This window comes from Pezoporus occidentalis, unplaced genomic scaffold (assembly GCF_034315485.1).
Source record: "Pezoporus occidentalis ecotype Australia unplaced genomic scaffold, CSIRO_AGI_Poc_V1 ctg24, whole genome shotgun sequence".
In the NCBI taxonomy this organism is placed as follows: Eukaryota; Metazoa; Chordata; class Aves; order Psittaciformes; family Psittacidae; genus Pezoporus; species Pezoporus occidentalis.
The window spans coordinates 1441615-1467936 of NW_026914285.1; the positions used below are offsets into that span (position 1 = coordinate 1441615).

The 26322-nt window shown below is 37.8% G+C and overlaps 1 protein-coding gene across 2 annotated transcripts in view; it reads left to right on the forward strand.

Moving 5' to 3' along the window:
- CXADR (CXADR Ig-like cell adhesion molecule) overlaps positions 1 to 22380 on the forward strand; it is a 35062-nt gene extending 12682 nt beyond the window's left edge. The window contains exons 2-8 of one of the 2 annotated variants that reach the window (XM_062622117.1): positions 4493 to 4662; positions 5371 to 5575; positions 5947 to 6111; positions 7903 to 8025; positions 8340 to 8478; positions 8803 to 8989; positions 21809 to 22380. In XM_062622117.1, coding sequence (XP_062478101.1) covers positions 4493 to 4662; positions 5371 to 5575; positions 5947 to 6111; positions 7903 to 8025; positions 8340 to 8478; positions 8803 to 8989; positions 21809 to 21850 — 1031 coding nt within the window. In that variant the 3' untranslated portion in view covers positions 21851 to 22380. Of the gene's footprint in view, positions 1 to 4492; positions 4663 to 5370; positions 5576 to 5946; positions 6112 to 7902; positions 8026 to 8339; positions 8479 to 8802; positions 13469 to 21808 lie in introns of those variants that run through there. The other variant, XM_062622116.1, reaches the window with a different exon arrangement.
- Positions 22381 to 26322: the final 3942 nt, after the last annotated feature.

Below are 26322 nucleotides of genomic sequence, written 5' to 3' on the forward strand. Positions count from 1 at the left end.
TCTACAGGTGGCATACACATTTGCACCCCTTCAGAAGTCATGCGAAAAACTTGTTCAGTCATGCAGATATAGTTTGCAATGTTCTCATGCAGATATAGCTTGCAATGTTCTTTAGGGTCAGTTTCCCAGAGAAATAATGTTTTATTCCATATTAAGAAACTTAAATCTGAATGCTTGGAATTCAAAATGTGCATTTACTTCTTACCTTCTGATACAAACTTTGTAAGCGGTAGTACTTATTATTCTGCACTGAGGAACGTTGCTTGTCCCTTCTTGCTCAGTTTTCCCAAACTAAACGTGGCATATGTCCTCTTTCCAAAATATTAGAAGAATAATATGGATGCATTTGAAGCAACTGCACTTTTATGTTGATTTTTTCCAGTTATTTTTTTAGAATGTGGTTTTTTTAGGATGTGTAGCTTCTGAGTCTAAAGCTTTTCAATTTTTTTTTTTTTTTTTTACTACAGTTAAAAATCAGGTGCTTTAATGCTAAGCATCTTTGAATAAGCAGGATAACTGACTTGAGAAACCCTCATCTTTTTAATGTGTTTGAGAAAGGCCTGAATTTTCTTCCATGAAACCCCGATAGTCAAACCAAATACAGATCCTCACTCGTCGTGTTAAAATGTCTTCCTGTCACATACTAGCAGTTAGGTGCTGCACTTCATCCACTCATATTTTGAGGAGCATACAAAGAGTATGAAAAGAAAGTGAATCTTCCTGTGAGTGGAAACTGAAGGAGGTGAGGCTTGGGAAAGCTTGGAGAAAATGTCATGTTGTTACTATGTGTATCAGTTTCACATAGGTGACTTCAGTCATCCAGCATTCTGCTCCAGGCAGAGTCAACAGAGTACTTCTGTTTTCTCTGTGTCAGCTGTCAGTAAACCACCTATTTTCCTTTTTGTTTCTTCCCTGTTTATGAGGCTTTTCATGTTTCACTTAAGTCACTCGCTTTTTTCAGCTTTGGTTGTGTTTTATCTTCTCTAGCAAGGATGATGCGTGCCTGGACTATATATGTCCATATTCCTCCCTTAGTAGGCTGTTTTTACTTCTTTCCCCTTGGGCCTAGCTGCTGACTGATCTGCTTGTTCCCTTACTGTTGGGATGTACTTTTTATGTGGTTAGAAGTGGTTGTCCTTAAATACCCACCAGCTTTCTTGAACTCTTTTTGCCTTTCAGAACTGGGTCCCACAGAAATCTTACCAAGTCAGCCCGCCCTTCAGAAGTGCAGGGTCTGTACTGGATGTGCCTTTCTCACTCCTTTCAGGATTTTAAAACTTCTGCTATTTCATGGTCACTACAGTCAAGGCTGCTGTTGATCTCATCCCCAGCAAGATCTTACTTTTTTTGTTTAAAGCAGTTCCAAGAAAGTGTCAAATGGCTTGACACATTTAGCATCAGTTTTTGCCTGAAATCTTCCAGAAGGCTTGTAGATTGTTTGTGTCCCGCTGTATTGCCCTTCCAGTACATGTCAGGGAGTGTCCCACAATAACCAGTCTCTGTAATTTTAGAGACTTTATGGAATTGCTGAAATAGACTTCATCTGCTTTCTTACCGTGATCAGGTGATTTGTAACAAACTGTGCTGTTGCCCATATGGACCTCTCCTTTAATCCTGACCCACAAGCTCTTAACCAGCCTGTTGTCTGTCCTGTAGAACAGTTTTTTATGTTCCAGATGTTCCTTCAGGTAGAGGGCAGTTCACCTGCTGTTCTTTCCTTCCTGTCTTTCTTAAAAAGCTTGTAGGCATCCATGACAAAGTTGCAGTTCTGTGAACTATCCCACATGTCTTGGTTACTTCAGTCATAGTTCTGTATACAGGTACTTAAGGTGGTTCCCTTTTCAACATGTTTTATCCTTGCCAAGGTCTGCCTTCCACCAGCCTGTGTACTTAATGTGTTTGAATCTATATTCCCTCACTTAACTGCAAATGTCTATCCCCATTCCCTGATTGGCCTCTCATTTAAAGCACTTGTCACCAGATCTGATGAGTGTGTTCCCACCGCACTTTGTCAAGTGGGTCCCATCTCTGACTTAGCAGCCCTTGTTGCTCAGGGGTGGCCATAAAAATTAAACATTGCCTGTAATGCCAGTCCTGCAGCAAGTTGTTTACTTGCAAGATATGTCTCCACAAGCCTTTTACCTTTCACATGAAAAAGCAGGAACAAACATCACATGGTGTCCCATGTTCTTTGTTGCTCTGGTGTTTTCTTGTCATTTTTGATTTGTCCCACAGCTCTCCTGTATTAATAGCATGGGTGCCTGTGTGAGTAGGTAACAGTTGGGGGGTGGGGTGGGTGGGAAAGGCAATAGTAGCAATAATAATAATTATAAGGGGTAGTAGCACAGTAGTTAGTACTCCAAGGGGACCCTCAGCAATCTCTCTAACATGCTAAATCTGGCCAAACCCCTTTCACCAGCATATCTGGCAACAGATGTGTTTGTCTCCTCAGCAGAAGCGAATCTCCGACTAGTATTACCTGCCACTCCCTCATATTGCTATTCTTAGTTCAAACCTAGCTCGCTTTGATACCTGCCTTAATGAGGCGCGTGCTGCTTGTGCCTGTCATTCTAATGTTGACAGAAACTAAAAACAGAAAGTGGAAAATAGCTTTATATGCTTGATTTCTTAGTATAAAAAGGAAGTGAAATTTACGAAAAATCTCTGAGACTTGTGTTTGGGTACCTCTGTATCAGCTGATGTATGCTGCAAGCTTCACATGCAGGAATGAGAGCTATCCTGAAGTTCATGTTCTTCATCTTCCATTGACTTGTTTACGTGCAGTCAGTGTGTGTGAATATGCAATTCACACTTGAAAAATTCCAATGTTTGTAACAGTTTTCTGTGTGGGATAAATTTCTGCCAAGTGACTTAAGGCTGTTGGCTTCTGCTTTTATTTAACTTACGGTTACTGTGTTGGTTCATATGCAGGAAAGCAAATGTGTATTCAGTGGTCGTCTGTTATGGAACTTCAAGTAGCAAATAACTATTACTAGAGATGCTGTCACAGAGCAGAAGTACTGCCTCAGTGATAAACCATTACTATAGAATGAAAGCTTTTAATTTCCTGGGTTGTAGATTTGAGGTTTTTAAGGAAGTAACATCGTAATGTATTTCATCATCAGTCACTAAACTGTACTTGACATCCCATCTCACTTCTTTAATATAGTAAAATAAAAATTCAGAAACGCAATTTGGATATGAACTTAAGAATACTGTATTACAGTTCCCTAATGAAGAAGTGAGGGAGAGGGGAACAGAAGGGTATGGAAGTCACTGAAAAACAGATTAGAAACTTGTGTTCTTTGTTACTGTGCTTTATGGAAACATGATTATACTCTGAATCTATTTCTAGAGGTGGTAGCTAGTCATAATGCTGTCTTTGTTTAGGCAAAGTTGACTGAGGATTACACTGTAATATATTTTACAAGTCGAATGACCTTTTAAAGATTTTTTAAGAGGTTTTTGGCTAGTTTTGCACTTGGAAATCTGAAAGGATCCTTTGGAAGGATTTATGGGGATCAGTAACATTTAGAAAATGGTATTAATTCAGTCTAGTAGCAGAGAATTAGTTGCTCAGATATGTTTACTGTGGTCAAAAAAGAGGTGATCCAAACCTGTTAAGAGTTATCTTTTGAAAAGAGGTACATAGCTTGATAAGAAACATTGCACCTAAATCTCTTTGCATGTCATGCAAAGTAATACCATGATTGGTAGAAAGTGAAATAATCCAACTTAATTTGTGACTGTATGTTTGCAATTGGTTTTCTTTAAGGCTTTTGTCTGGAATTTAGTGTGTCAGGTGCTTTCTCTTTCTAAATTACTTTATTTTTTAAATAGCTGTTAAAGATCCGTTTGTTTTGACATCTGGAAGGGAATCCAAAGACTTGATGCAGAGCAAAATTTTAGTAAAGTAGAAGGATAGCTGTTGCAGTCTGATCTACTGCAAAAGTGCACTACAGCTTTTCTGCTACATGGGAAGTGCAAGTTAGATGCTCTAGCTAACCCAGAAGCTCAAACTAGTGTGACTGCACTGCTTATAATATTTTTAAAATTTATTTCAACTGAGGCTGTGATTCTACAGATTCTCCACCAGAGCAATCTTATCATCTTCATGCCTGGGCACTGTTCTTGTGACCTTGCATCTGTTGTGGCTGTAGTAACATCGGTGTGACTGTCTAGCTATGATGAGCAGCAAGCTACACATGTAAAATGGCTGTGGGGAAAAAAAAAAATTAACCTGAGAAAACTGCTGCTGAAAATTTTTGTGTTTAGCTTTGTATGGGATGTGAATTGTACAAAAAAAATTGTATGGTTTGAAAGATGTAACTGCCTGTTGGATATGATTCCAAATGAACAGTATCTGACTTTGTATTGTGTTCAGTAATAAACTGCACAGGTTCTTTTAAGGGTGACAAGTCTGATGATTTCTATGAAGTAAAAGTGTATGATGTATTTATGAAGTGTTCCCAAAACTTTTTTTTTTTTACAGGTCTAACGAGAAGCCTAAGTATAACTTCAGTTGACCAGTCAATGTTTGAAAAAGCACAAGGAGAGAAAGTTACATTACCATGTACTTTTGTACTCTCGGAAGAAGATGAAGGCCCACTAGATATTGAGTGGGTATTGATACCAGCAGATAATCAAAAGAAGGAACAAATAGTAAGTAGAGACTTTTTGGACAGCATTAATTCAGTTGTGTGAGTAGGTTAATGCATGAACTTTTATTACTGGCTTTTTAAACTTCCACCTTTTCAGGTTGGGATGCTTGTGATCTTAAATTGCTCTGAAGTACAAGTTACATGAAATGTAGTGGAAGTTTTGGAATAGCAGGTTAAGTATGGAATTGTCAAGAAATTTTGTGCTATAAACTTGTCTTCTAAAGAAGAACTCTCAAATTAAGTATGCTGCAGTTCCAGAAAACAAACTTTTATGGTTTTGTACCTTTTTAAAATGATTTTTAATTGTACCTTTTAACTTGATTTAGGAGGATTTAATTTTAAATATATTAACTCTCTTAGTTTATAACTCTTCCTTTGGAAGCCTTATGAGATGACTCCTTCTAGTCATCTGGTCATCTGTCTCCTTCAGGTAGGCATGATTTACAGAAAGAAATCAGAGCAATTTTTAACAGTTAGCTTTCAGTTAGAAGTCAGTGCTGACATACTGCTACTTGGGCAGGTGTTTAATTGGAGTATTCATCGTAGTACTGTGTGTGATAGTATTCTGAAGATTGAGATATTTGGCTGTCGTGGTTCTTGGATTTTTTTTTAGAACAGTAGAAAAAACTGTCAGGAACTTGAAGATACCAAATTATTTTGAATGCTTACATGCCAAATGGATTTCTGAATATTTTTTTTTTTTTAATAGATAATTATGTATGCTGTAGACAGGATCTATAATAATTATTATGCTGCTATGACTGGGCGGATGCAGTTTACTAATCCTGATCCTAAATCTGGTGATGGTTCATTGGATATCTTGAATTTGAAGTCCACAGACACTGGCACATACCAGTGCAAAGTGAAGAAGGCTCCTGGAGTTCAAAGCCAAAAAATACAGTTGTCTGTACTTGGTAAGATAATGCTTTTCTTTAATTTTCGGTGACATTTTTTATGTGTTCATTCCATCATATCTTTGTCTAAAATGAAAACTTATGTTGGACAAAGGTAGATTGAATCTATGATGATGCATCTATATCCATTACTGTGGCTTTGGGAGGGGTGGACATCATTCTGTTGGGGGATAAAGGGAATAATTTTCAGAATAATGAAGATTTTGAAAAAATCTATGCCTGGATTTTGTATATCATAGAAAATCTTTATGTGCATAGAAATGGTTTGTGCACAAGCTTTGTCTTTAGGAAAATGGACTGACCTACTAGAACACAGCTAGTAAGCATTTTGATTGTGACTGTCATTAATTTAGTGATACTTTGTTTATTAGTAAAGCCAGCAAGAACTAAATGTTCCATCGAAGGATCACAGGAGATTGGAAAAGATGTCATCTTGAAATGCATATCACAAGAAGGATCCCCACTTTTGTCTTACAACTGGAGGAGAGTATCTGGAGTATCTGGCATACAGGAACTTCCTGCTACTTCCACGCTGAGTACTGTCAAATTTACTCTCAAATACTTAAGAAAGATTGCATTCATATTTTTTTGCTTGACTTGTGAGCATTTCATGCTTGGTATTAATATAGAGTAGTCAAGTGTCACTTCTGCCCTCTCACTGGGTAATAAAACTAACTTTGAAATGAGCTGGGTTTTGGTTGGTTGAGATTTTTGTTGTTTTTTGTTTGTTTGTTTTTTCATACTGGGAAATGTCTCGGGCTTTGAGGCATTTGAGATTCTTTCCATTAGGCTGCAGAATCATCTTGCTTGCTGATGCTGGCTGCTTTTGTGCTCAAGTGGACAGCAGGGAAGAGTCAGAGCAGAGTCGAGATTTAGTGTTAGAGCTATCTTCAGGGAAGTGGAGATAAAAGCTTGAATTTTATTAGAGATTGAACTGAGGTCTTCACTTCCTGATCAAGTGACAAAACTTGTTTAAAAAAGGATATGCATCTTTAGAAGAAAAGTTGTCAAGAGTAACAAAAGAGAAGGCTTACCCTCTTCTTACAAGAGCATACAGGAAAGAGTTATATATTCTGAATTTTGATTCAGAATTATTATATTATTTTGATTCCAAATTATTATAGTCGTACTGGATTTTTATTGCGAGAACTTCATTGTAGAAGGTTAATTTGTGAGTTTTGGCTTTTGTGAAATTATTCTGGAATATTTTTTTAAAAACTGCTGCTCAGTGCCAGTTATTTTAGTATTCTTTGTAATTATGAAAACCTTAAAGTTTGAGATAGCAGGCGTTCCTTCCAGGTGAAATAGTTTAAGAATCTTTTCACAAATAGACATATTCCAACTCGGATTGTGTTGGACATATAGGACAAAGTGGTATCGTGTCTAAGAGTAGCCAAAGTGGCTAGGAGAGAGAACAAGAAGGTGTGTGGCCCTTCCTTATAAGGGTCCTCTATCCCCGTGTAATTTATGCATCAAGAAATTCAGGTGTGGCTTCAGTTTGATTTATTCACATCCCATATTTGTCTTACTGTAACAAAAAAGTGATGCTATCAGTGCTGGGCGAGAATGAGTGAGGAAATATGCAGAAGTGGCACTAACTCATAAAACAGTGTTTGTTTTGGGCTTTTGAATGTAGGTTTGAGGACACTAACAAGGACCTAGACACTACCTAACTTTTTTAGCAGGTATTTGTGTGGTGTTTTGTTCCTGTGATGCAACTTCTGACAGTGCTGATGGCAAATCTATTGCCAACTAAAGCATGAGACCCAGCTGAAGTAGAATCTTACAAAGGTAGCTGGCAATGGCTTTGAAAGTCCTGGGGAAATACTGTTTGTTTTCACTGATTGTCTCCTACACATAGACAAACTTACTTGGTCACTCAGTGGAGTACAGTGCTCAGGTTAGATCCAGCTCATGCTGAGCATGTGTTCTGCAGGCATCTGAGCTCATGTAGAATCGGTTTAGAGAGATAGAAGAGGTACTTCTGTGATGCAGTTAATACTTTGTATTTTAGAATTCTCTGATAGAATGAGAGAATTGGCTAGTTTAAGCATCTGTTTGTATTCATTGTCAGAGCAATTAGCCCATAGGCTTAATATTAAGTCAAAGGATGTGGAATAATTTTCCAGTCGTCTAAGGTAAAAGACTTACAAATAATAGTATTTTGCAACACAATAGCTTTTTTTTTTTTTGGTTTTATTTGGATATTTTTTAGTACAGCATTTTTAGGTAGGATTTTATCTGTGTTCTGGATTAATAGTTCTGTAGTATTGAATATGGAATTAAACTTTGGGAAATGGTTAAACTCTCTCTTTTGTTTTTTATAGATAAAAATACCGGGGAACTTCTCTTGAAAAATGCCTCTCAAGACTATTCTGGTACATACAGTTGTTTTGCTTCAAACAGAGTTGGCACTGATGAATGTTCCATTGAGCTGAACGTCACCCCTCGTAAGTGTTTGCTGTGTAATGGTTTTGTGTATGAAAACTGAATAATCTTTTTTCTCTAAGCTCCTAAAAGGTTGAAAAAACGACCCGGTTGTGTAACTGATTGTTGCCACTTCGAGTCTTTACTTCCCAAAACTTTGCTCTTTATGCAGAACTCTTACTACTGTTTTAAATGCATGTGATTGAGGCATACCCCCTGTGATTCAGTAATATGCTATTAAAATGGATCTTATGGAAATATACTGTTTTTAATGTTGAGGAAAGAAATTGCTCGTATATGTTTGACACTTAACAAAGAGTATTGTTATCTATTCTAGCTATAAATACAGCTGGTGTAATTGTTGGAGCTATTATAGGAACTCTGCTGGGTCTTTTTATACTGGCTTTTCTTGTCTTCTGTTGCTGTAAGAAACAGAGGGAGAAGAAATATGAGAAAGAAGTACATCATGAGATCAGGTAATATTTCAGTATTATTTGAAGATTAATTTTTACATGTGTATTTCTGCAGATAAGTTATGTGAATCTGGAAAGTTTACTAACATGCTAATAGCTTGTCAGAGAACTTTTCATATGGCGTAGGTGATCATATCTTTTTTTAGATTTTTAAAGGCAATGAATACTTGATTTAAAAAAAACAAACAACAAACCCTTGAATATGTGAGCCTCTTTTGGCTATTGTGCCAGAATAGAAAGAAACAAACAGAAAATGTGTTTTGAAAACTCCAAGATAATAATGGTGACTGAGTTCTTGTTCTGCAACTGGCTTTTTGTCTGTTTCAGAGAAGATGTCCCGCCTCCAAAAAGTCGCAGTTCAACAGCCCGCAGCTACATAGGCAGCAATCGTTCTTCTCTGGGTTCAATGTCTCCCTCAAATATGGAAGGATATACCAAAACACCATATAGCCAAGTTCCAAGTGAAGACTTTGAACGTCCTCCTGGTCAAAACCCATCCTTTGCACCTTCAAAGGTAGCTGCACCTAATTTAAGTAGAATGGGAGCTGTCCCTGTGATGATTCCAGCACAAAGCAAAGACGGGTCCATAGTATAAAATATTATTAATTTAAATGCTGTTTTTAAAATGTTCATTGTAAGTATTAGAGAAAACTGCTGTGTTCCATCCCTCATTTAAATAATGACATGCAATTTTCCTTGAAGAAAACGAACAAGTTAGTTTGAAAAGCCACCAATTTTAATTTTTAATTTTAAACTTATTAGTATATGACAGCTGAACTATTTGCTAAAAACATTGAGATTCCTAAATAAATATCAGACACTGGAGGTATTTGGACCTCTGGTAGGTCACTGAAGAGACACTGTCAGCTGGTGTGCAGTCCTGAATATTTAACAGTGAGGCACAAGTGAGAAGTAACAAAAGAATTTCATATGTAGATCATGAAGTTTCTCAGAGTTCCTGAAACTTTATCCTCAATTTTGGAAAACAAAAATATTCACACTTGGCCACTGTCTGATGTCTGTGGCATGTGGCTGAGATGCTGAGGATGACTTTGAATTCTGTTCAAACTGAGTATTTATGCAGTTCTTTAACCTGGTAATGTTTGGAGCACTTCTTGAGCTCTTTTTTCAGGGGCTGCCAGTTATTTGGTTCAATTAATTTAATGAGTATTCTGAATTTTAAATTTTCAGTGAGTGGAATGTGACAGGAGACCTTGCAAGTTCTTTTGAAACATGAATTTTTCTGTAATAACTAGTTCTAGTCATGTCAGGTAACTTAATACTTATGTTATCTATGTGTCTGTCTATTTAGATTAGATATTAGGAAGAAATTCTTTACTGTGAGGTTTGTGAGACACTGAAACAGGTTGTCCAAAGCCATTGTGGATCCCTGGATGTGTTCAAGGCCAGGTTGGATGGGGCTTTGAGCAGACTGGTCTAGTACAACCTGCCTATGGCAGGTGGGTGGAGCTGGATAATCTTTAAGGTCTTTTCCAACACAAACCACTCTGATTCTATGATTATCTGATGCAAGAGGTCCTATCAGGTTCTTCTTGTTGGTATCTAGCCTTTAAAATGTCTAGATCAAATGTTAGCCTCACAGTAAGAATGAATATGTATCTTTATGCAGGTCTTATGTTAATTGTACCTTGCATTTTCCAAAGCCTGTTTAGATTCTGAGGCAGTGTTCTTAACTTTTTTTCCAAACCGATTGCTTAGAGGCTCCATGGCTTTTTAATAAAAGCTGTTAAGTAACTGATATTTGATAACTATCCTTCTTCCAGCATCACTGTGGAAACATCTTTTCTTACACATGTAAGCAGTAGTTAGCCTTTACTTAAGATTCTAATGTCTTGCAGTATGAATTTACAAGGAGTTTAAAGCTTGTTTCTCCGTGCCTCCTCAATAGCCCTAAATATTATGAACAGACATTTAGACTTCAAGAGCACCAGTTTCATGCAGCCAGAATCTGAGACGAATTAGTTATCCAGAATTGTTGATGCAAATTTCGTGTTTTAAGATTAAAACCCCATCTTTGCAGTTTTGCAAGCTTTAAAGCATTACAAGAGGAACAGAACAATTGCTTATCTTACTTTTACACATGCTCTGATAGCTTCTGATGATTGATAATTGCATACCTGTGGAAGCTGAATTTAAAGTTTAGTGCAGTTTGAATCTTTGTGGATTTTTTTTTTCCTTCCTGTTTTCTATGTTCTTCATCCTGTGCTGAGGGCTAGAGTTAGTGGTGGTAAAGTCCCTTCGGCTAATTCTAGCTGTAGATGTTAAACTGCAAGGAATTCTGGGAAACTCTAAAGGTTGTAGTATGTGGCACTGGTGTTGATGAAGGAAATCTGAATAGCCTGTTGAAAAATGTTAGGATTATTTGTGTGTAGCAGCAGTGTGAGAGAAAACATTTGCCCAAACTTCTAGGTTTAGTGTCTGCTTTTTTTGTAGCTGCTTACAGATCTGTGAATTCTACAGCTTACTACTTAATGTTTGTCCTATCTGTAGTTAGATGCACAATTTTTGGCTGGCACTATTAAAGAATATACCCTTCATACTGAATTTAGAAACTTGAATGGCTATTAAGTATTCTAGACTTTTACAGTTTTACACATTTGAGACTTTTTTAGATTGTAAACTGATACTGTTAGAGATCAGATTTTTTATCTTTCATGTGTGCCTTGTCAATAAACTTTGCCTGATTGTAACTTCAATTTTTATGAAATTTCTGGTGCCTAAACTTATTGTTTGAACAGGTGCTTAGATGATGGTACAGTTCTTAAAGCATGACACTGTGATCTGATTTCTTGATTCTTATGTACTATAATACCTCTTCATGCCTATTTTCGGATGTTACTTCAGTGTCTCTGTATTGGTCTGTATTTCAAATGTCAGTTACTTCTTCAGTTGCTAATTATGATCTAAGTGTTCATGTTTCTGGAAACTATTCGGTTGTTGTACCAGTAAGATGGATGATAGACTTTTCCTTGTGTGGTAAATAATAGGTTTAGTAACCGTGCCAAACATATGCTTGTGAAGAGCACTAGATGAGGAGACATCTTCTTGCATCTAATTATGATAGAAGAGACTTGCAAGATTTTAATCATACTCTGATTGTTTACCTTGAAACTAAGGCCTTCCTTAATTGAAAGGGTATAGTTATAATAAGTACGAGTTGAGTACAAAACTAAACTGAATCACAGACTGAGAGAGCTATAAACCTAAGCAACCAGGCAACAAACCTACTGAATTTGGTTCTTAGCCATCTGTGGACATAAGTAAAATTGTATGTGAGTTTTGTGTTATGTTTGTTTGCTTTTAGTTTTGTGGTGGGTGTATTTTGTTGTTGATTGGTTTTGTGGGGTTTTTTTCTTTCTTTGTTTGGCCTGAGACCCTGTACTTAGGTAAGCCCTAGGACACTCAAGAACAGAAACCTGTTTTGTTAAAGCATACAGAGCAGAGTTTACACATGCTTAATGCTCTGTCAGCTTGTACAAAATAAATGGACAGAACCAGAGGACAGCATGATGTGCCCTCAGAGCCTGGCTGTTAGGCTTAGGAGCTTTGACAGTGTCTGTCTATTTATGTAATTGCATGGAAAATAAAATAAATAGAATCTGACATAGTCCTTATCTGAAATAAAGAACCTCTGACTTGGGGTAAACTTTGCCTCAAGTTGCTATCATCATGCCTTTTTGAATGGATGCGACACTACTATGAAAACACTATACTATTATATAAGTATTATATTACCTATTATAAATTACTTCTTTCATCAGTAGATTGTTCACTTACACTGGACTATGATTCTCAAAAGTAGCTACTATAGTTTAGCAGTGATTTCTAGCTGTGTAGGAGATGATCTGGTTAAATATGTGAGGTGTCCAATGTTAGACAACTTTGCTAACAGAAACGTTTTAGGAAGTAATGGCAGCTGATATACGAGTTAGAAGGTGGCATTTTTAATGTCTCATTTTATATAAAAAAAAAAAAGGCGGGGGAGAGCAGTACCATTATGTAAATACTCAGTGAGCTCAAGAAACCTCTAGTTAATGTCATGACTGTAAACTTGCCTGTTGAGGAATACTATATATAGAGAGAGAAGAAACCCCTTGGTTTTAGCATGGTGTGAATAAAGTGTTAGACTTGTAATGCTGTAGAGGTTATGTAACACTTGTCCATACATTGCAAGCATTTTCATAAACCTTCTGAAATGGATATTTAAAGATATTTGTGTGATATTTACCTAAAAAGGAATACTTCCTCCAAAACTGTAGTGCACAGAAATGCCTTGTTGGAGGAGTAAACCATGACTCTAAAGAAATGTACAATGCATACATCTTTATCAGCTCTGATAGTTGCATTCATATTAGGTGTATGCTTCGTGCTTAATAGTACAAGTAAGACTTCTTAATTGCGAATTTTTCTGTAATGTTGAATATTGTATATTACTGACTTCTGTGATAAGCTTTTGGTTTTGTTCTTAACAGTGTATATTCTGGATCACTTTAGATCTTTGTTCCAGTCTGAAGACAAAATGCTACTTTTTTCACTTAAACTTTGTTTTACACACTTTATAGGTGCTTTGTGGGACCCTTTGGGTATTGGTCCTCTAGCATTGAGGCACAGCTCAACTGAAACCAGAGCAATAATAAATATTTCCTGAAATCCAAAATGTTATGATGTTACATTATGCTTCTCATGCACAAAGCATGGACTTGAATATTGATGTGAATTTTAGTATGAGGTTTTATATTCACACTTCTGGGGGGAATGGGATTTTGAAATACAAGTGTTGTGAGTGAATTTGTAAAAACAAAATACAAGATTTTAAAATGCTGTAGTTCCATGACAGACTTGTGTACTTTTTGAAATAAAACTGTTGGAAAAAACAGTAGTCTGTCTTTATTTTAAACCAGCTCTTGTGTATGGCTTCAGCTTTCTTTTGACGTAATTGGAGGTGAACTAATAAATATAGCTGTGTATACCACACTGGCATTAATAATTTTATTTCTTGCCCCCCACTTAAATTCTGAAGGAAGTAAAACTTTGTATGTTTTAAAACATGCTCTTATTTGTGGTTTCTGATTGTAGATATACAAATGTGGTGATCAGTTTTAAAAACATACCAGAATGATCTCAACAGTTACTCCAAAACATAAGCCTGGAAAGGAACTTTAAAATTCATCTCTCTTTATGTAGACCAAAAACTCCTGCAACTGATAAATTCTTGTCTTTCAAAATTCAAAGAAGCACCTTTACAGCACTCAAAGCATGTTGATAGAACACTTGGTTTTATAGTCAACTAATAGGCATCTTTTTTTGGTTCAGATGAAGTTGACTGGGCTACACCCCTTCCCTTAGCCTTGCAAACCAGTTGACGGCTGTCCTTGTAGTTTTATGTTAAGATGAATGCAGTTTCTCCAGCATTGCCTTTGGGCACATACTTAGTTATAGGAGACAGGCTGGGGGGCTAGATGACCTTTGAAGGTCCTTTCCAAACTATTCTATGATTCTGTGGCCTCTTATGGGCTCTGTTTGCATTAATGGCATATGTATCATTGGAGGCCTAATTAGCTTACAGTTGTTCATAAAGTCTGCATATCTTTATATATTATAATGTGTGCCTATCTTCATATGTTAATGTGTACCTGAGCCATGCCAGATGTTTCAGTAACTTTGTGTGTATATAAAAACGCTTCATAAGTGTGTGCACAAGCATATGATGTACTAGTGGGAAAGCCTTTGGGAGTTTATCTCATTTCAGATTAAAACTTGTGCGTAAATACATATGGAAACCTAATAAAAATGAAGGCTCATATTTGTTTCATGCAATAAAAACACAGAAAATTTAGCAAAAACTAGGACATAAATCAGGTGCTTTCTAAATATCAGTGGTGAACATGGCTAGCAGCTTCCAAGTGCTTTCTTGCATGTTTTCAAGTATTTTCTTCTAGTTTGTGGAATCAGAGGTCTGAAGCAGGGATAAGCAGTCATGTAAGTTTTCACAAAATAGTTATCCGTTTTTAATCATTAGTTCCTGCACTAAGACAAAGTACCCTGTTATTCTAGGATACCTAAATTACCAGGCATACCACCCGCTACAGAAGCTGCTGACCAAGCCTGGCTTCTATTGTCTTGCACAAAAGTAGCAGGTCTTCCACTGATGACTTCTCTAAGAGCACAGGAGTTCAGGTCTTCAGGCTAATCCAGCATAGATCTTTTTGGGTGATATGAATATAGTATTCATAGAGCTCCAAGAAACCTTTCTACACCTTTAGCATCAAGGCTTAAGTCCGGACTGCAGTCCTTTCCAAAGGTGGCATATCTGTTGCAGATGTCACTTGTATGCTGCAGCTGCTAAACATCTTTTATTTGGAGATGACTGTGAATCAGAGGAGCAAAGTGCCTCCAGCTTATCTGTGGGAATTCCAGTAAAGCAGCTAGTGCTTTCCTGAGACTGTCCTGAAAGAACAGAGGGCACTGATCATGTGGCTGTTACACAAAACCTTTGTGGTCCTTACATATATATATTAGACAATGCCTTGGATAGAGTTTCTTTAAAGGTTTGTCTTGCTGTTTTGGTTTTGTTTCATTTTTCTCTCTGAACACCTTTGTGTACTTTAACCTTCAAAAATGAGCTTCAGAACTATTTCAAATTTACTTCTCAGGTGCTTGGGTGCTTTCAAGTTCTGGTAAGGCTGAGGGGCAATTAATTAACACCATTTAAAAAAAGACAGTTGGTGACAACAGCTTAGCCTGGCTTTCTTGTGTGTAAAACCCAAAAAAAAAACCAAAAGAGTTCACCAAGAAAATGGCTGATCAAGGAGCAAAAGCAAGAGTACTGTGAAAGAAGCTGGGAATCTTGCATACCTTTTCAAGTCTCATTCTAAAATTACCTTTCACTTGTGGGATGACTCTAGGTGATTGCTCGCATCTTCAGTTATTGCCTTAAGACTTGCACCTTAATGTAAAAATAATGTGTGCACTTCAGTTATGATGATTCTGTTGCTTGTTTAACTTCCTTTAGGCTTTTTACAGAATGTGACAGGCTCAGCTGTCAGGAGAATATGAACGTTTAATTTTGTAAAATAACCAACCTGGCAGAAAACTGGCATGGAGGATTGTGTTGGCCCTGCTTCTGACTGCCATTTGAAGTCAAGTTTCTGAAAACATGGTCTTTTAAGGATCCTTGGATTTTCATATTGTTGTATGCCAGTGTTAGTGACACCCTCATAAGTTGGTATCTTGAAGTCTTCACCTTTCAGCTGTTGAGTACTGGAGGTTGCTTTGAATATGCAAAGTTAATAGCCTTTAGTGGCAGCAGCTGCTGCTGTTCAGTAGATTAGAACAGTCACTGAAATTTCTGTGGTCAGTGCTGTCTAGAAAAGAAACAGATGAAGGACAGTTCTACCGTATTATTCAGGAAACATGAGGAAAGTTGTGCAACTCATACAGGAACCTTGTATGACTCTAGGAGAGCTAGGTGGCTGGAGGGGAGTAGCTTTATAAAGAAGTTAAGCATGTTAATGGTTATACAACTTGATTGTGTAACAACTTTAAAACATGGCAATGTTAGATGTTAACATCTGAAAGCACATCATTTTACCTTCAGTAATCTAATTTTTTCTTCAGGGAAAAAACCTCTGGGGGCAGTATGTCCGCTGGGAAGCGCAGAAAGCTGTGTGATGTGATGACAGTTGTCCTGCTTCTCAGGGCTAGATGCTGTGATTCTGAGAGCTGTGGGCAGGCGGGACAGAAGTTGGGCGCTGTACCTGAAGGGTATTGCACTCTTTTCCCAGAGCATTTTTCCTAATTACAAAATGGGGAGAGGAAACCATTGAGTCTGATCAGCTTGAGGCAAGTTTTGTAGGAGGGACCTGAATTCTGGAAGCACAAATGCAAGTGCGACTTCTTGGAGCCCTTCCCTACTCTGGTTTCCAGCAGCATCTGATTTAAGGGTTTTCAAACAGCCTACAAAACTTTTTTGCATTTAGAGTTGCTTATATAGCCAGTATACTTTAATTACTTAAATTGTGGAGTACTTGTACTCTTCCTATCATGCGTAATTTCTGCATGTGATGCTTTTGGTTCTTTTATTACTAGGAATAATGTTTAAAGACCCAGGCAGAAGAAACTGTAGACTAGAGTCTCCTGAACACCCCATCCAAGGCAAACGGTGACAGTATAGCTTTCTTGGTGCTCTGGACACAGACATCTTCGGGGGTGCAGTGGTCACTCAGGTTAGGTAGCAACTCATTCAGAATGTGGTATCAAGGAGTATTAAATCAGATGGTAAAGAGCCATAAAAGTGATTTAGTACCATTAGTGTAATAGCTTTCAATTATGTCAGTTTTGCAAGTTACATTCTATGTGAATAGAAACTTGAGATTTTGTTTGATGTGTCCAGTTACTGCTGTACAAGTGAAGTAACACCTTTTCATAGCTTATGACTTAGCCTGTGCCGTGATTTGTAAATGAAACTATTACCCCATACAGGAAACGGAATCTCCCTTGCTGCTTTATATTGCTTTAGTAGTATTTTACTTGTGAAACAGCAGTCAGGATTAGTCAGATTTCACAGAAGTTAAAGTGTGCAGCGGTGCGTCCATTGTCAGTGTTTGAGGTTTCTGACCGCAGTCGTCATCATCAGCAACTCACAGATGACTCACTAGGAGTCTGAGTGGGAGGTGTTTCTAAGAAACCACTCGCTGAAGTCAAAACACTTGTGCTATGCCTTACTTAGCTGTAGGAAATCACGGTAAAATTACTACTTACAATTCCATTTATCAGTAGAATAGCTCAGGTGGGAAGGAAACTGAGAAAGGGAAACACAGACTAGAAAAAAAGTCAACTGGTGACAATACATAAAATTACTGAATTGTGACTGGTGAAAAAGGTGCTAACTCTGGGGCACAGCTGGTGCTTTGTGGAACATGTCAAAGAGCTTATGGTGTGGCTGCCAGCATTGAACTTCTTATCCAGATAAATAAAATGCCCTTCCATGTCACTTCCAATCCTGTAACTGTCAAGACCAGAAGCAGATCATCTCAGCTGTAAGAGCTATAAAGTACATACAGCTTGCATTATTTATTCTTTACCGTTTCTTGTTGGCACACAAGAAAAATTAGAGCTTCCTAAAAGGATGCAGCTTGAAATGAACTGTTTGGTCTTGCCCTAGTTTTGTCCTTGTGTTCATTCTGTAATCAATATGAAATTGCTTAGGAATTATTTATTTCTCTTGTTTCAAACTTCAGTTGTGGTTTGGGTGACCTCCTTAAGTAACCTATTTAATTTAATGACTTTTAATCCCCACTTAAGATGCAGAAAATGCTGTGGTCTCACATACTGTCTCTAGCCCATTTGGGAAAAAACATGGCTCAATGTGAGTGCTTTGTATTGAAGGAAAGTAAATGTTGTGTTTGGGAATACTCAACGCCCTCTAGCGGCTGATGCTGTGGCAGCCCTGATCCCTTCTCCTCTGCAGCTAAGCGTGACCATAGGGTTTCACTGGTGTTTTGCAGCTAAGTGATGTTATATTTTTCCAGCAGAAAGCAAAATAACCCTCTTAGGTGCCACAAAGTTATTTTCTTATTGCTTGTTTGGGAAAATAATTTAGGTGTGAAAATGGTCATTGTAATCTGCATCAATTAAGGACATTTTGTGTTTCTCTGTAAGCTCTGACAAAAAGCTGTAAATTGCATGAAGATCATTAACCATAATGTGCAGCTGAAGTATGAATGTGGTTCTTGATAGGTTTTAACAGCCCTGTGGGAAATGCTATTGTACCTTTATGCACACTACTGATAGGCTGGAAGTACATACTTCTACAGCCCTTTTATTTACCAAAAAAAACCCCAAACCAACCCCCCCAAAAAAGTATAACTGAAGCCTGATTGCCTAGTATAGACGTGAGCTTAGAGTTAGCCATTAAAATGCCAGTTTCCTTCAGACTGAAGTTAAGGTAACGAGTGATGTTTCTTCATTTGCCACTCATTCAGGAGCAAAAAATTCCCCAGACGCATTGTAATTCTATCTGTTGGTTTGCTTTTAGGAGCAAGACAATGAAAATTGTGATTCTTGTACAGATAACATACAGTTGTGGTCATGCAAGACTTGTGTACTTGAAAGGCATCAAAGTTCTGAACATCAGTCGTGTTTAAAATCAAGGTTATGTTGCTACTTGGAGTAGTTTAGGTGTATTATTTAAATAGGGTATATGAATATCATATTTTTAATAGTGCGTGGACTGGGTGGGCAGGCAGGAATCTCAGGCAACCCACTAAAATTTTTTATTCCAAGATGAAAGAGCTGGAAGGAGTGTTAGAGCCTTTATGCTCAATAGTTCTTTTTGTGGCCTGAATTAGCATAATTTCCCTGCCCCTGCTGTTACCTGAGCAAGCTAGGGTTTTAGTCAGCACTCTGAGTGCAGTATCCAACTGACAGTGAAAATCAGGTCATTGTATTGCACATGTGAATTTTACCCTAACAACATCCCATGTCTCTGCTAGCCATATTAACTAGTTAACTTGCTGCTGGCTTTATGGTTTGTACGTGGGGGTGGTCGAAACTTTGCTGAACACAGAAGGAAGCTTAGGACATCCTTAATGCTTGATGTGACTAATAGAAGCTCACTCACTTGCAATAATAAAAGAATCCCAAGGCAAGGGAGCCTGATGAACAAAGTGGAGGATTAGGGTTGATGTCCTCACTCTGTCATGACTTAGCTGTAGGATTTTTTTGGGTGGTTCTTTTTTTTTTTGTTGTTCTTTAATGTTGACATTGCCATATTCCTGGGCTTTCACATCTGTTAGAATGGAGATAGTTCTGTTCACTTTTAGGAACTTCAGGAACTACAGTTTCCCATCACACTGTCATTTTTTTAAAGCCAGCCTTGATGAGTGTTTTCAGTCTTACCAGCTACCCATCTAGTGCTTATTTTTGCTCCTTTCATCATAGAATCATAGAATAGTTAGGGCTGGAAAGGACCTTAAGATCATCTAGTTCCAACCCCTCTGCCATGGGCAGGGACACTTCACACTAAACCATGCTACCCAAGGCTCTGTCCAACCTGGCCTTGAACACTGCCAGGGATGGAGCATTCACAACCTCCCTGGGCAACACATTCCAGTGCCTCACCACCCATTACATTAAAGAACTTCCTTCTTATATCCAATCTAAAGTTTCCCTGTTCATCTTAGAAAATTTTCAGATACATGTATTTAGTTATCTCAGTCAGACTGTCTGTGGTTGTCTCTGCCCCTGCTGCTTGACGACTTTTAATTCTGTCCTGACAGTAGTCACTCCGTCAATACTTCCAGCACTACCTGGGTATTTCAAGTTATAGTAAAAATAAAAGTAGGGCAGTGTTTTTCCAGCTTAAAGGTAATACGTTTATGATTGCAAGTACCTGGGCAGACAGTAGTTTCTCATTAATTGGTATTTTTCCTTGCAACATCCAAAAGAGTTACCCCATCTTGTTTATAAGTTACAACATTGGTGGGTAGGTTTGTTGTTTTTTGTGCTATATCACAGCTGCATGAATAACCTCTGGCTGCGTGCTAGGGTTCACTTGCCAGACTGCATTTTTCTTTTTACTGCTAGAGATTTAGTTAGCTGAGAAGGAAAGAAGAAGAAAATCAAGACTGAAAGCATCAGGACAGTGCAGGCAAAGGAGAACAGATTATGTTGTATTTGTTCCCTTTTGTCCTAGCTCATTGAAGCATCTGAGTTTAAATATTTGGCTTTTCCAAACAACTGGGGATCAAAAGCTCTCACCCCATCCCAGCTTGACTGTCTGTGTCATATAGCAGACTTTTTTCTTCATAGACAGGATGTGTTGTCTCTTGACTCATTCATGAAAGGGAGTGAACAAGATGTGTTTTATGGAGAGCCGTTGTTACGTGAGCCTTTACTCGTGTGCCTGCCTTATCCCTGGGAATAGCTCAATTTATAAATGTTTTGGAATGTGAAAGCTTTGTTTCTTTGGGCTTTTCCAATAGTGTGAGATAAGATGAGCTATGTGGGAGCAGGTTAATCTTTATTTAAAAAGCATACGTTTACTAATTATTAATTAGTTGTCTGTTCCAGAGCTGTTAATGCAAGAGGTGGGAAGCAGGAGCATTGTGTTAGCCATGGTGCAAAGGCAGGAACACAGACGGAAAGGGTGCTTCTTGCCTCAGTGTTCAGCCCCAAATCAGTACATAAACAACAGCCAGAATGAAACTATAAAAGAGCTTCTCATGCTAGATAGTAGCTTTAAATAGAAAGAAGGCAAATGTGGTGATTTAATGCCAAACGGTACTGATTTGTTATGCTTCCAAGCAAAGTTTTCTAAGATACTCAATTATTTTTAGTGTCACATGCAACTAGAAGATCTTATTTGATGTATATTTCTAATTACAGTGTGACAGTTTGCAAGGAAGAAGGTGTTACAGAGGTAGCCTGAGTCAGATTTTGTAATTACTGGTTTTACAGGGAAACCATAGTGGCATTGCAGCAAGATATAAACAACTGTGAGGACTGGTGTAATGATACAAAAGCGTGTAATAAGCTGAAATGGTGGAGTAAGAAAATTAGTTGTTTCTAGTAAATGCAATATATCCATATACATTTGTGGACTATTAATTAGGAAGAGTTGTTTTCTGTTAAGAGTATCATGCTTGGAAATATAATAGTGTTGACTGTCAGCAGAGTTTGAGTACAGGCAACATATAGAAAAGGGAGTTTTGCAGCATGGAGTGGTAGCAAAAATTCTTTGGAATATGACATCCGAGAATACAGAGCTGATAAAGAACTGTAATTGGAAAGAATTGGGGGTTTTATTATCTTTGTGCAAAAAAGTATCTCCAGAAAAAGTGAACAAAAATAGTCAAGGAACTAGAACTGGCTTTTAATGAAATGGTGAAACAAGGAAGTATCAGATTGGTATGATTCACTGGATTCATGGAGAAAACTCCGTGTTTACGGCAGTAAACAACAATAATGTGGGGTTGATAATTCAAGTTACTGGTATGAAATTGAAGAAAGAGACATCTCAACAGATTCTTTGAAAATGGATTGCAGAAGGTGTGCACAGGGAAATCAACAAGGATTTTCAAATAACCTATGTGAAGATACTGAAAAACTGCTGTTAAGTTAAACTTTGTAATTTAAAGTTCACTGATAAAAGGAGTTGATTTCCACTGCACTGGTTTTCTTCAAGACACTGGTAAATGGAATCTGAATGACCATAACTTGGGTTATGATCTGAATTATGCATTTAATTACTGTATATTACAGTGTCTAGCCTCTTGTTAATGTAGATTAATGATATTCTTTCTTTTTATAGTATGACATCGCACACAAGATTGGTGACATAACAGTGGTGTAAGCATGAAGAAACAGGCATCATTTTTTGCATGACTTTCAAGTATGGTGAAAGTGAAGTACATTATGAAATGAAGTGCTGGGTTTTTACTTGATCTCACTTTAGATTCAAGATTTTTATCTTGAATAGGCTCTATTCAGTTTTGTAAGTACCAAATTTTTTCTTTTACATATTTTTAATGCAAGGTTTACAGTTTGACCACCGACATTTTTCTTGCTAGTTCTGTATTTTGAAAAGTGTGCACAATCATTCCTCTCTGAGCCCCCACCACGGTGATTCAAAACATTGTGAAATTAAGAAAAACAACTCAGGTACTAGAAATATTGCCTTAAGCAGTGGGGTGTTGAAAGAGATTGTAATCTGAAATAGGATAGTTTGGGGTTTTCCTGGCTGATTTGATAGGAAGTGCATCATCTGTTCGGTGCTGTAGTGATACCAATGAGGTCTTTCAACCTGTGTGTGAAATGCGCTGTATTTTAAGATTGTATAGATTTTATAACTCTTAATAAAATGCACTTGAATGTTACAGTTAACACAGGCTTCAGAACAATCTGTTAATGCAGGTGTTGTGGTAATTCATGTATGTACATGAATGTATGTTCCTTCTGCTCCCCAGTTTACCATGCAGGAAAACAGGAGGGAAGAAGAGCACGTTCTTTAAACCGGGTTGGTTGTGGAGTCCTTGTTACCTCCTGTGGCGTGGAGAGTTTGGGTATTTATTTTATAATGAAAATACTAATCTACCTAAACCAGTTAAGGATGAGACCACTATAGATTGATCCCATGGATGCGAGCTTAGTAATTAATTTTTGGAGCCTGGTACCCAGCTGGTACTTTTGATAACTTGTTATCTGTCACAGTCCACATAAATCAGAGCACACTGAAGGATGCCCCAGTACTTAGGAAGTGACAGCGAGCATGTGCAAACTTAAACCTGTCTTCTATCAACTACATCATTCTGTGCTTTTGAGGTATTGTGGGTGTATGTGCATGTGATGCTTTTTTACCATTTTAACTATGTTGTTACTAATCTAGTGATGCATGTTACACTGTGGTCTGAAAGCAGCCATATAATCCATTGGTGAAACTGGTGGTTATAATGCTGAAAAAATACGGTACTTATTAAATTATTATTGCTTCTATTTTTGACAGGAATACAGCTAATTCTAGAATGAACTGAAACTCAGGTGCTTTTGACCAAAAGTTCCATATAATTGTCACTGCACGTGAAAAAAAGAAGTAAAACCACCTAAGAAAACAGTAATACCTTCATGAAAAAAAGTGGAGAGAAGGGTTTCTAAACATCACAGGTTTAAGTAGCCAATTAAAAAAAAAATCATTCAGTCTTAATTTAAGTTCCATATTATAGTTACAGAAAAGATACTTTGCCTTTAAGAAGCACTTGTTTTTATGCCAGAATATTACATTCCTCATTCTCTCCTTTGACTCCATGCTGCCTAAACTTGCCTGTGAGTGAATCTGGCAAGTTATTAATAAGGGTAAAATTCCATTTGGATCAGTAGGAAAGTCATGAAAGTTGCCTGGTCAAGAAGCAACAACTGCTTGTTTAGTGTATGTTCCTTAAGGTAGTGATTTATAGGTAAAGCTTACCTTTTTTGCTACACTGTCCTCCTCCATATAAGATGAATAAATGTCTTTTCCCCCACTAAGGATCACCACCATCTAAGTGCTTAATTGCTAGTGTTTCAGGAAGGGAGGGGAAAGGTAGGAATTACTGTGCAAGCTTTATTTAAATACTGCATTTTGTATAAAAACTCTTTTTTGCAGAAAAATCCACAAAACCTGACACACCAAAGTACACTCTTGAAGGAATAAGTGAAATAAACTAATTTTTGTAGTCAAATTCCTACCTAAAGTAATTTTCAATATGTATATATTTTAAGTAAAGAAGTATGTAACAATGCTGTCACTGAGGTTAAATGTGTGTCCATTTTGCAAAGAAATGTGAATTTAGGTTTTCTGCAAGTAACTAGTAACTGTACAACTACTTTGTCATCTGTCTAATGAGTTACTTGACTGATCCACGTGTTCTTGCCAGATGTCCAGATACCAATAATGAGTCTTTTGAAAGATACTGTGTTTTGGGTATTAAATCCAAAAGCCTACCCCAGTGAGGTCACCAAGTAAGTGTTATTAGTTTTATGTTGCTGTGGCATAAGCAGAGTGCAAGTTTGAAAGTTTGTTTGATGCCACACAGGAAGTCTTACTGTCAGTTTGCTTTCTTGCACCTTTCTCAGGCTTGGAAGGTACAATAATGAAGCCTGGAAGTCATGCCTGTGTAGAGTATTGTGGCCAGGAGGGTATTTAGGACTGATTGTAGATGTCAGGAGCGATATTTACTTGGTTATAGATGCTGTTTTCCAACCATTTATCCTATGTATTTAATATGCAGAATAGCTTAGTCATGCATGGTCAGCAAGTGGAAACACCCCGACTCTTGTGCCAACACTATTTTAAATGAGAAGTAGTAGCGCATTTTACATACCTTAACTTCTTGCCAGGGCTTGGTTTTCACAGGAAAGTTCAAGCAGGTACTTGTTCGGTAACTGTGCTCTTGTCCACACCCAGAAATACTTTGTCTGATGTTTTATGTGCAAGCTAACTGGCCTGGGCCTGGAGAATCTGACAAAGCCTAAATGCCGCCTGTGCTTGCAAGACTGCATCTTTGCTGCAAAACAGATGATAAACTAACTTTCAGTGTTTTCCCACCAACCCTGCTTAATAGGTTCTGTTACATAGCAATTGTTAGGTCAAGCAATTACTTTACTCCAATTAGCTCAGATCATTTCAGTTTAATTTCTCCAAAAGCCATTATAATTAGATGTCTGAAGAGCAGGACTGTGCTCATCCATTCTCGTGCTTACTGGCAACTTCTTTGTGGTTACCAGGCCTTGCAATCATGTAGACCTTGGGGTTTGACGTGGGCTTTGGAAATTGTATGCAGCAAGTTGTTACTGAGGCTGGTTACGTGGGTTCGACTGCCTTGGTGGTGTCTCTCATGCTGTCTAGGGTTTAAGGCAAACCAGGCAGTCACCAAATCAACTTTCCCATGGTCTAGGGGCTGGTTTGGATTCCAGCTGTGCCTTACAGGCAGTATGTCAGCAACAGGTTCAGAAATGGGAAAGTCTTTGCCAGTGCAAGGCAATTTCACATAGGTATAGCTGTATCCATGCCTGATTTGATATCATTGTAAGTATTTGCATAAAACTAAGAAACCTCAGTCCGTGACTAGAGCACACATTTTTTATGATGGAGTTCAGCATGCTACAGAAAGAATTGACACAGCCTGTCTGGCTCTTGGCTTTTCTTTCTGGCCTTGGGCTGCTTCATGTCTTTTCAGCATAAGCACTGGTGCAGCTGCCATGAGCCACATTAGAGACACGGTATAGTTTATAAGTACTTACATGTGCTGTAGTGAAGTTTAAACTCAGGTGCATTCATCATTTCAGTTTAGTGGGTGGCTGCACCAATATTTGTGCTGACAACAGGAGAAAGAGGCAGTGTGAAAGTGGAAACAAGGATCAAAGTACAAGGAAAAGGCAAACAACTGCTTTCAGCAGCACTGGTGAAAGGGCTCAAGGCACTCGAGTGCCCTGCTGTGGTATCCAGAGTGTTCCCAGGGCATCCGGCTCCAGTCAGTGTTGGGACAAAGTACACTGGCAGCAGTTGCCACTTTTATACTTAAAGGAGATGGTAGTTGGGAATGCTGATACTGTCTTCAACTATGAGTGTGCAAAAAGGTATGCAGTTATTTTATGTGACTCTGAAGTAATTCCAAGTCTCTCCCTAAGGCATCTTGTGAAACATTCACATGGGCAAGTTCCCTTTAGCTTAAAGGGGCTACGCAGATGGGTCACTGGCACTACAGTTCTCTGCATGCTACAGTCTCTTGTATTACTTACAAAGTAGGAATGCATCAAATACCAATGAAGAGGAATAGCTTACTTCATTCTCAACTCCAGTAACATGTGGAAGATAAAAAGGGAAACCATTACTTAAAAGAAAACCCCAGCAACTTTCACTGCAATTTAATGCCATGTTCTGAGATTGCTTGCTGAAATCTGCATACCCGAGGCCTAGCTCACTGGATTTTAACATGACTTAGCTACATGATGTAGCTTTACATGATGTATGTACTTCAGACTTTAGTGTGGTTCATTGCAGTGCATTTGCATTGCTCATGTGACTTTCACTGTTTACAGAAAAATGTGATACATTAAGAAAAGTAATCTATCTTTAATCACTTGTTTATATAACAATGCAGGCAGCATTCATGTTCAGGAAGCAGCTAGGCATGAGCAGGAGTCTGAGCTGATACTGAATGTGCAGAAATGTTTACAATGCACTGTATGTACTGTGTTCTCTATAAGCAGTTGTAAGTATATGGCATTAAATACAATTATCATAACATAAGCAATTAAAGTTTTGGCTGACAAGAAAATAATAATGCGATT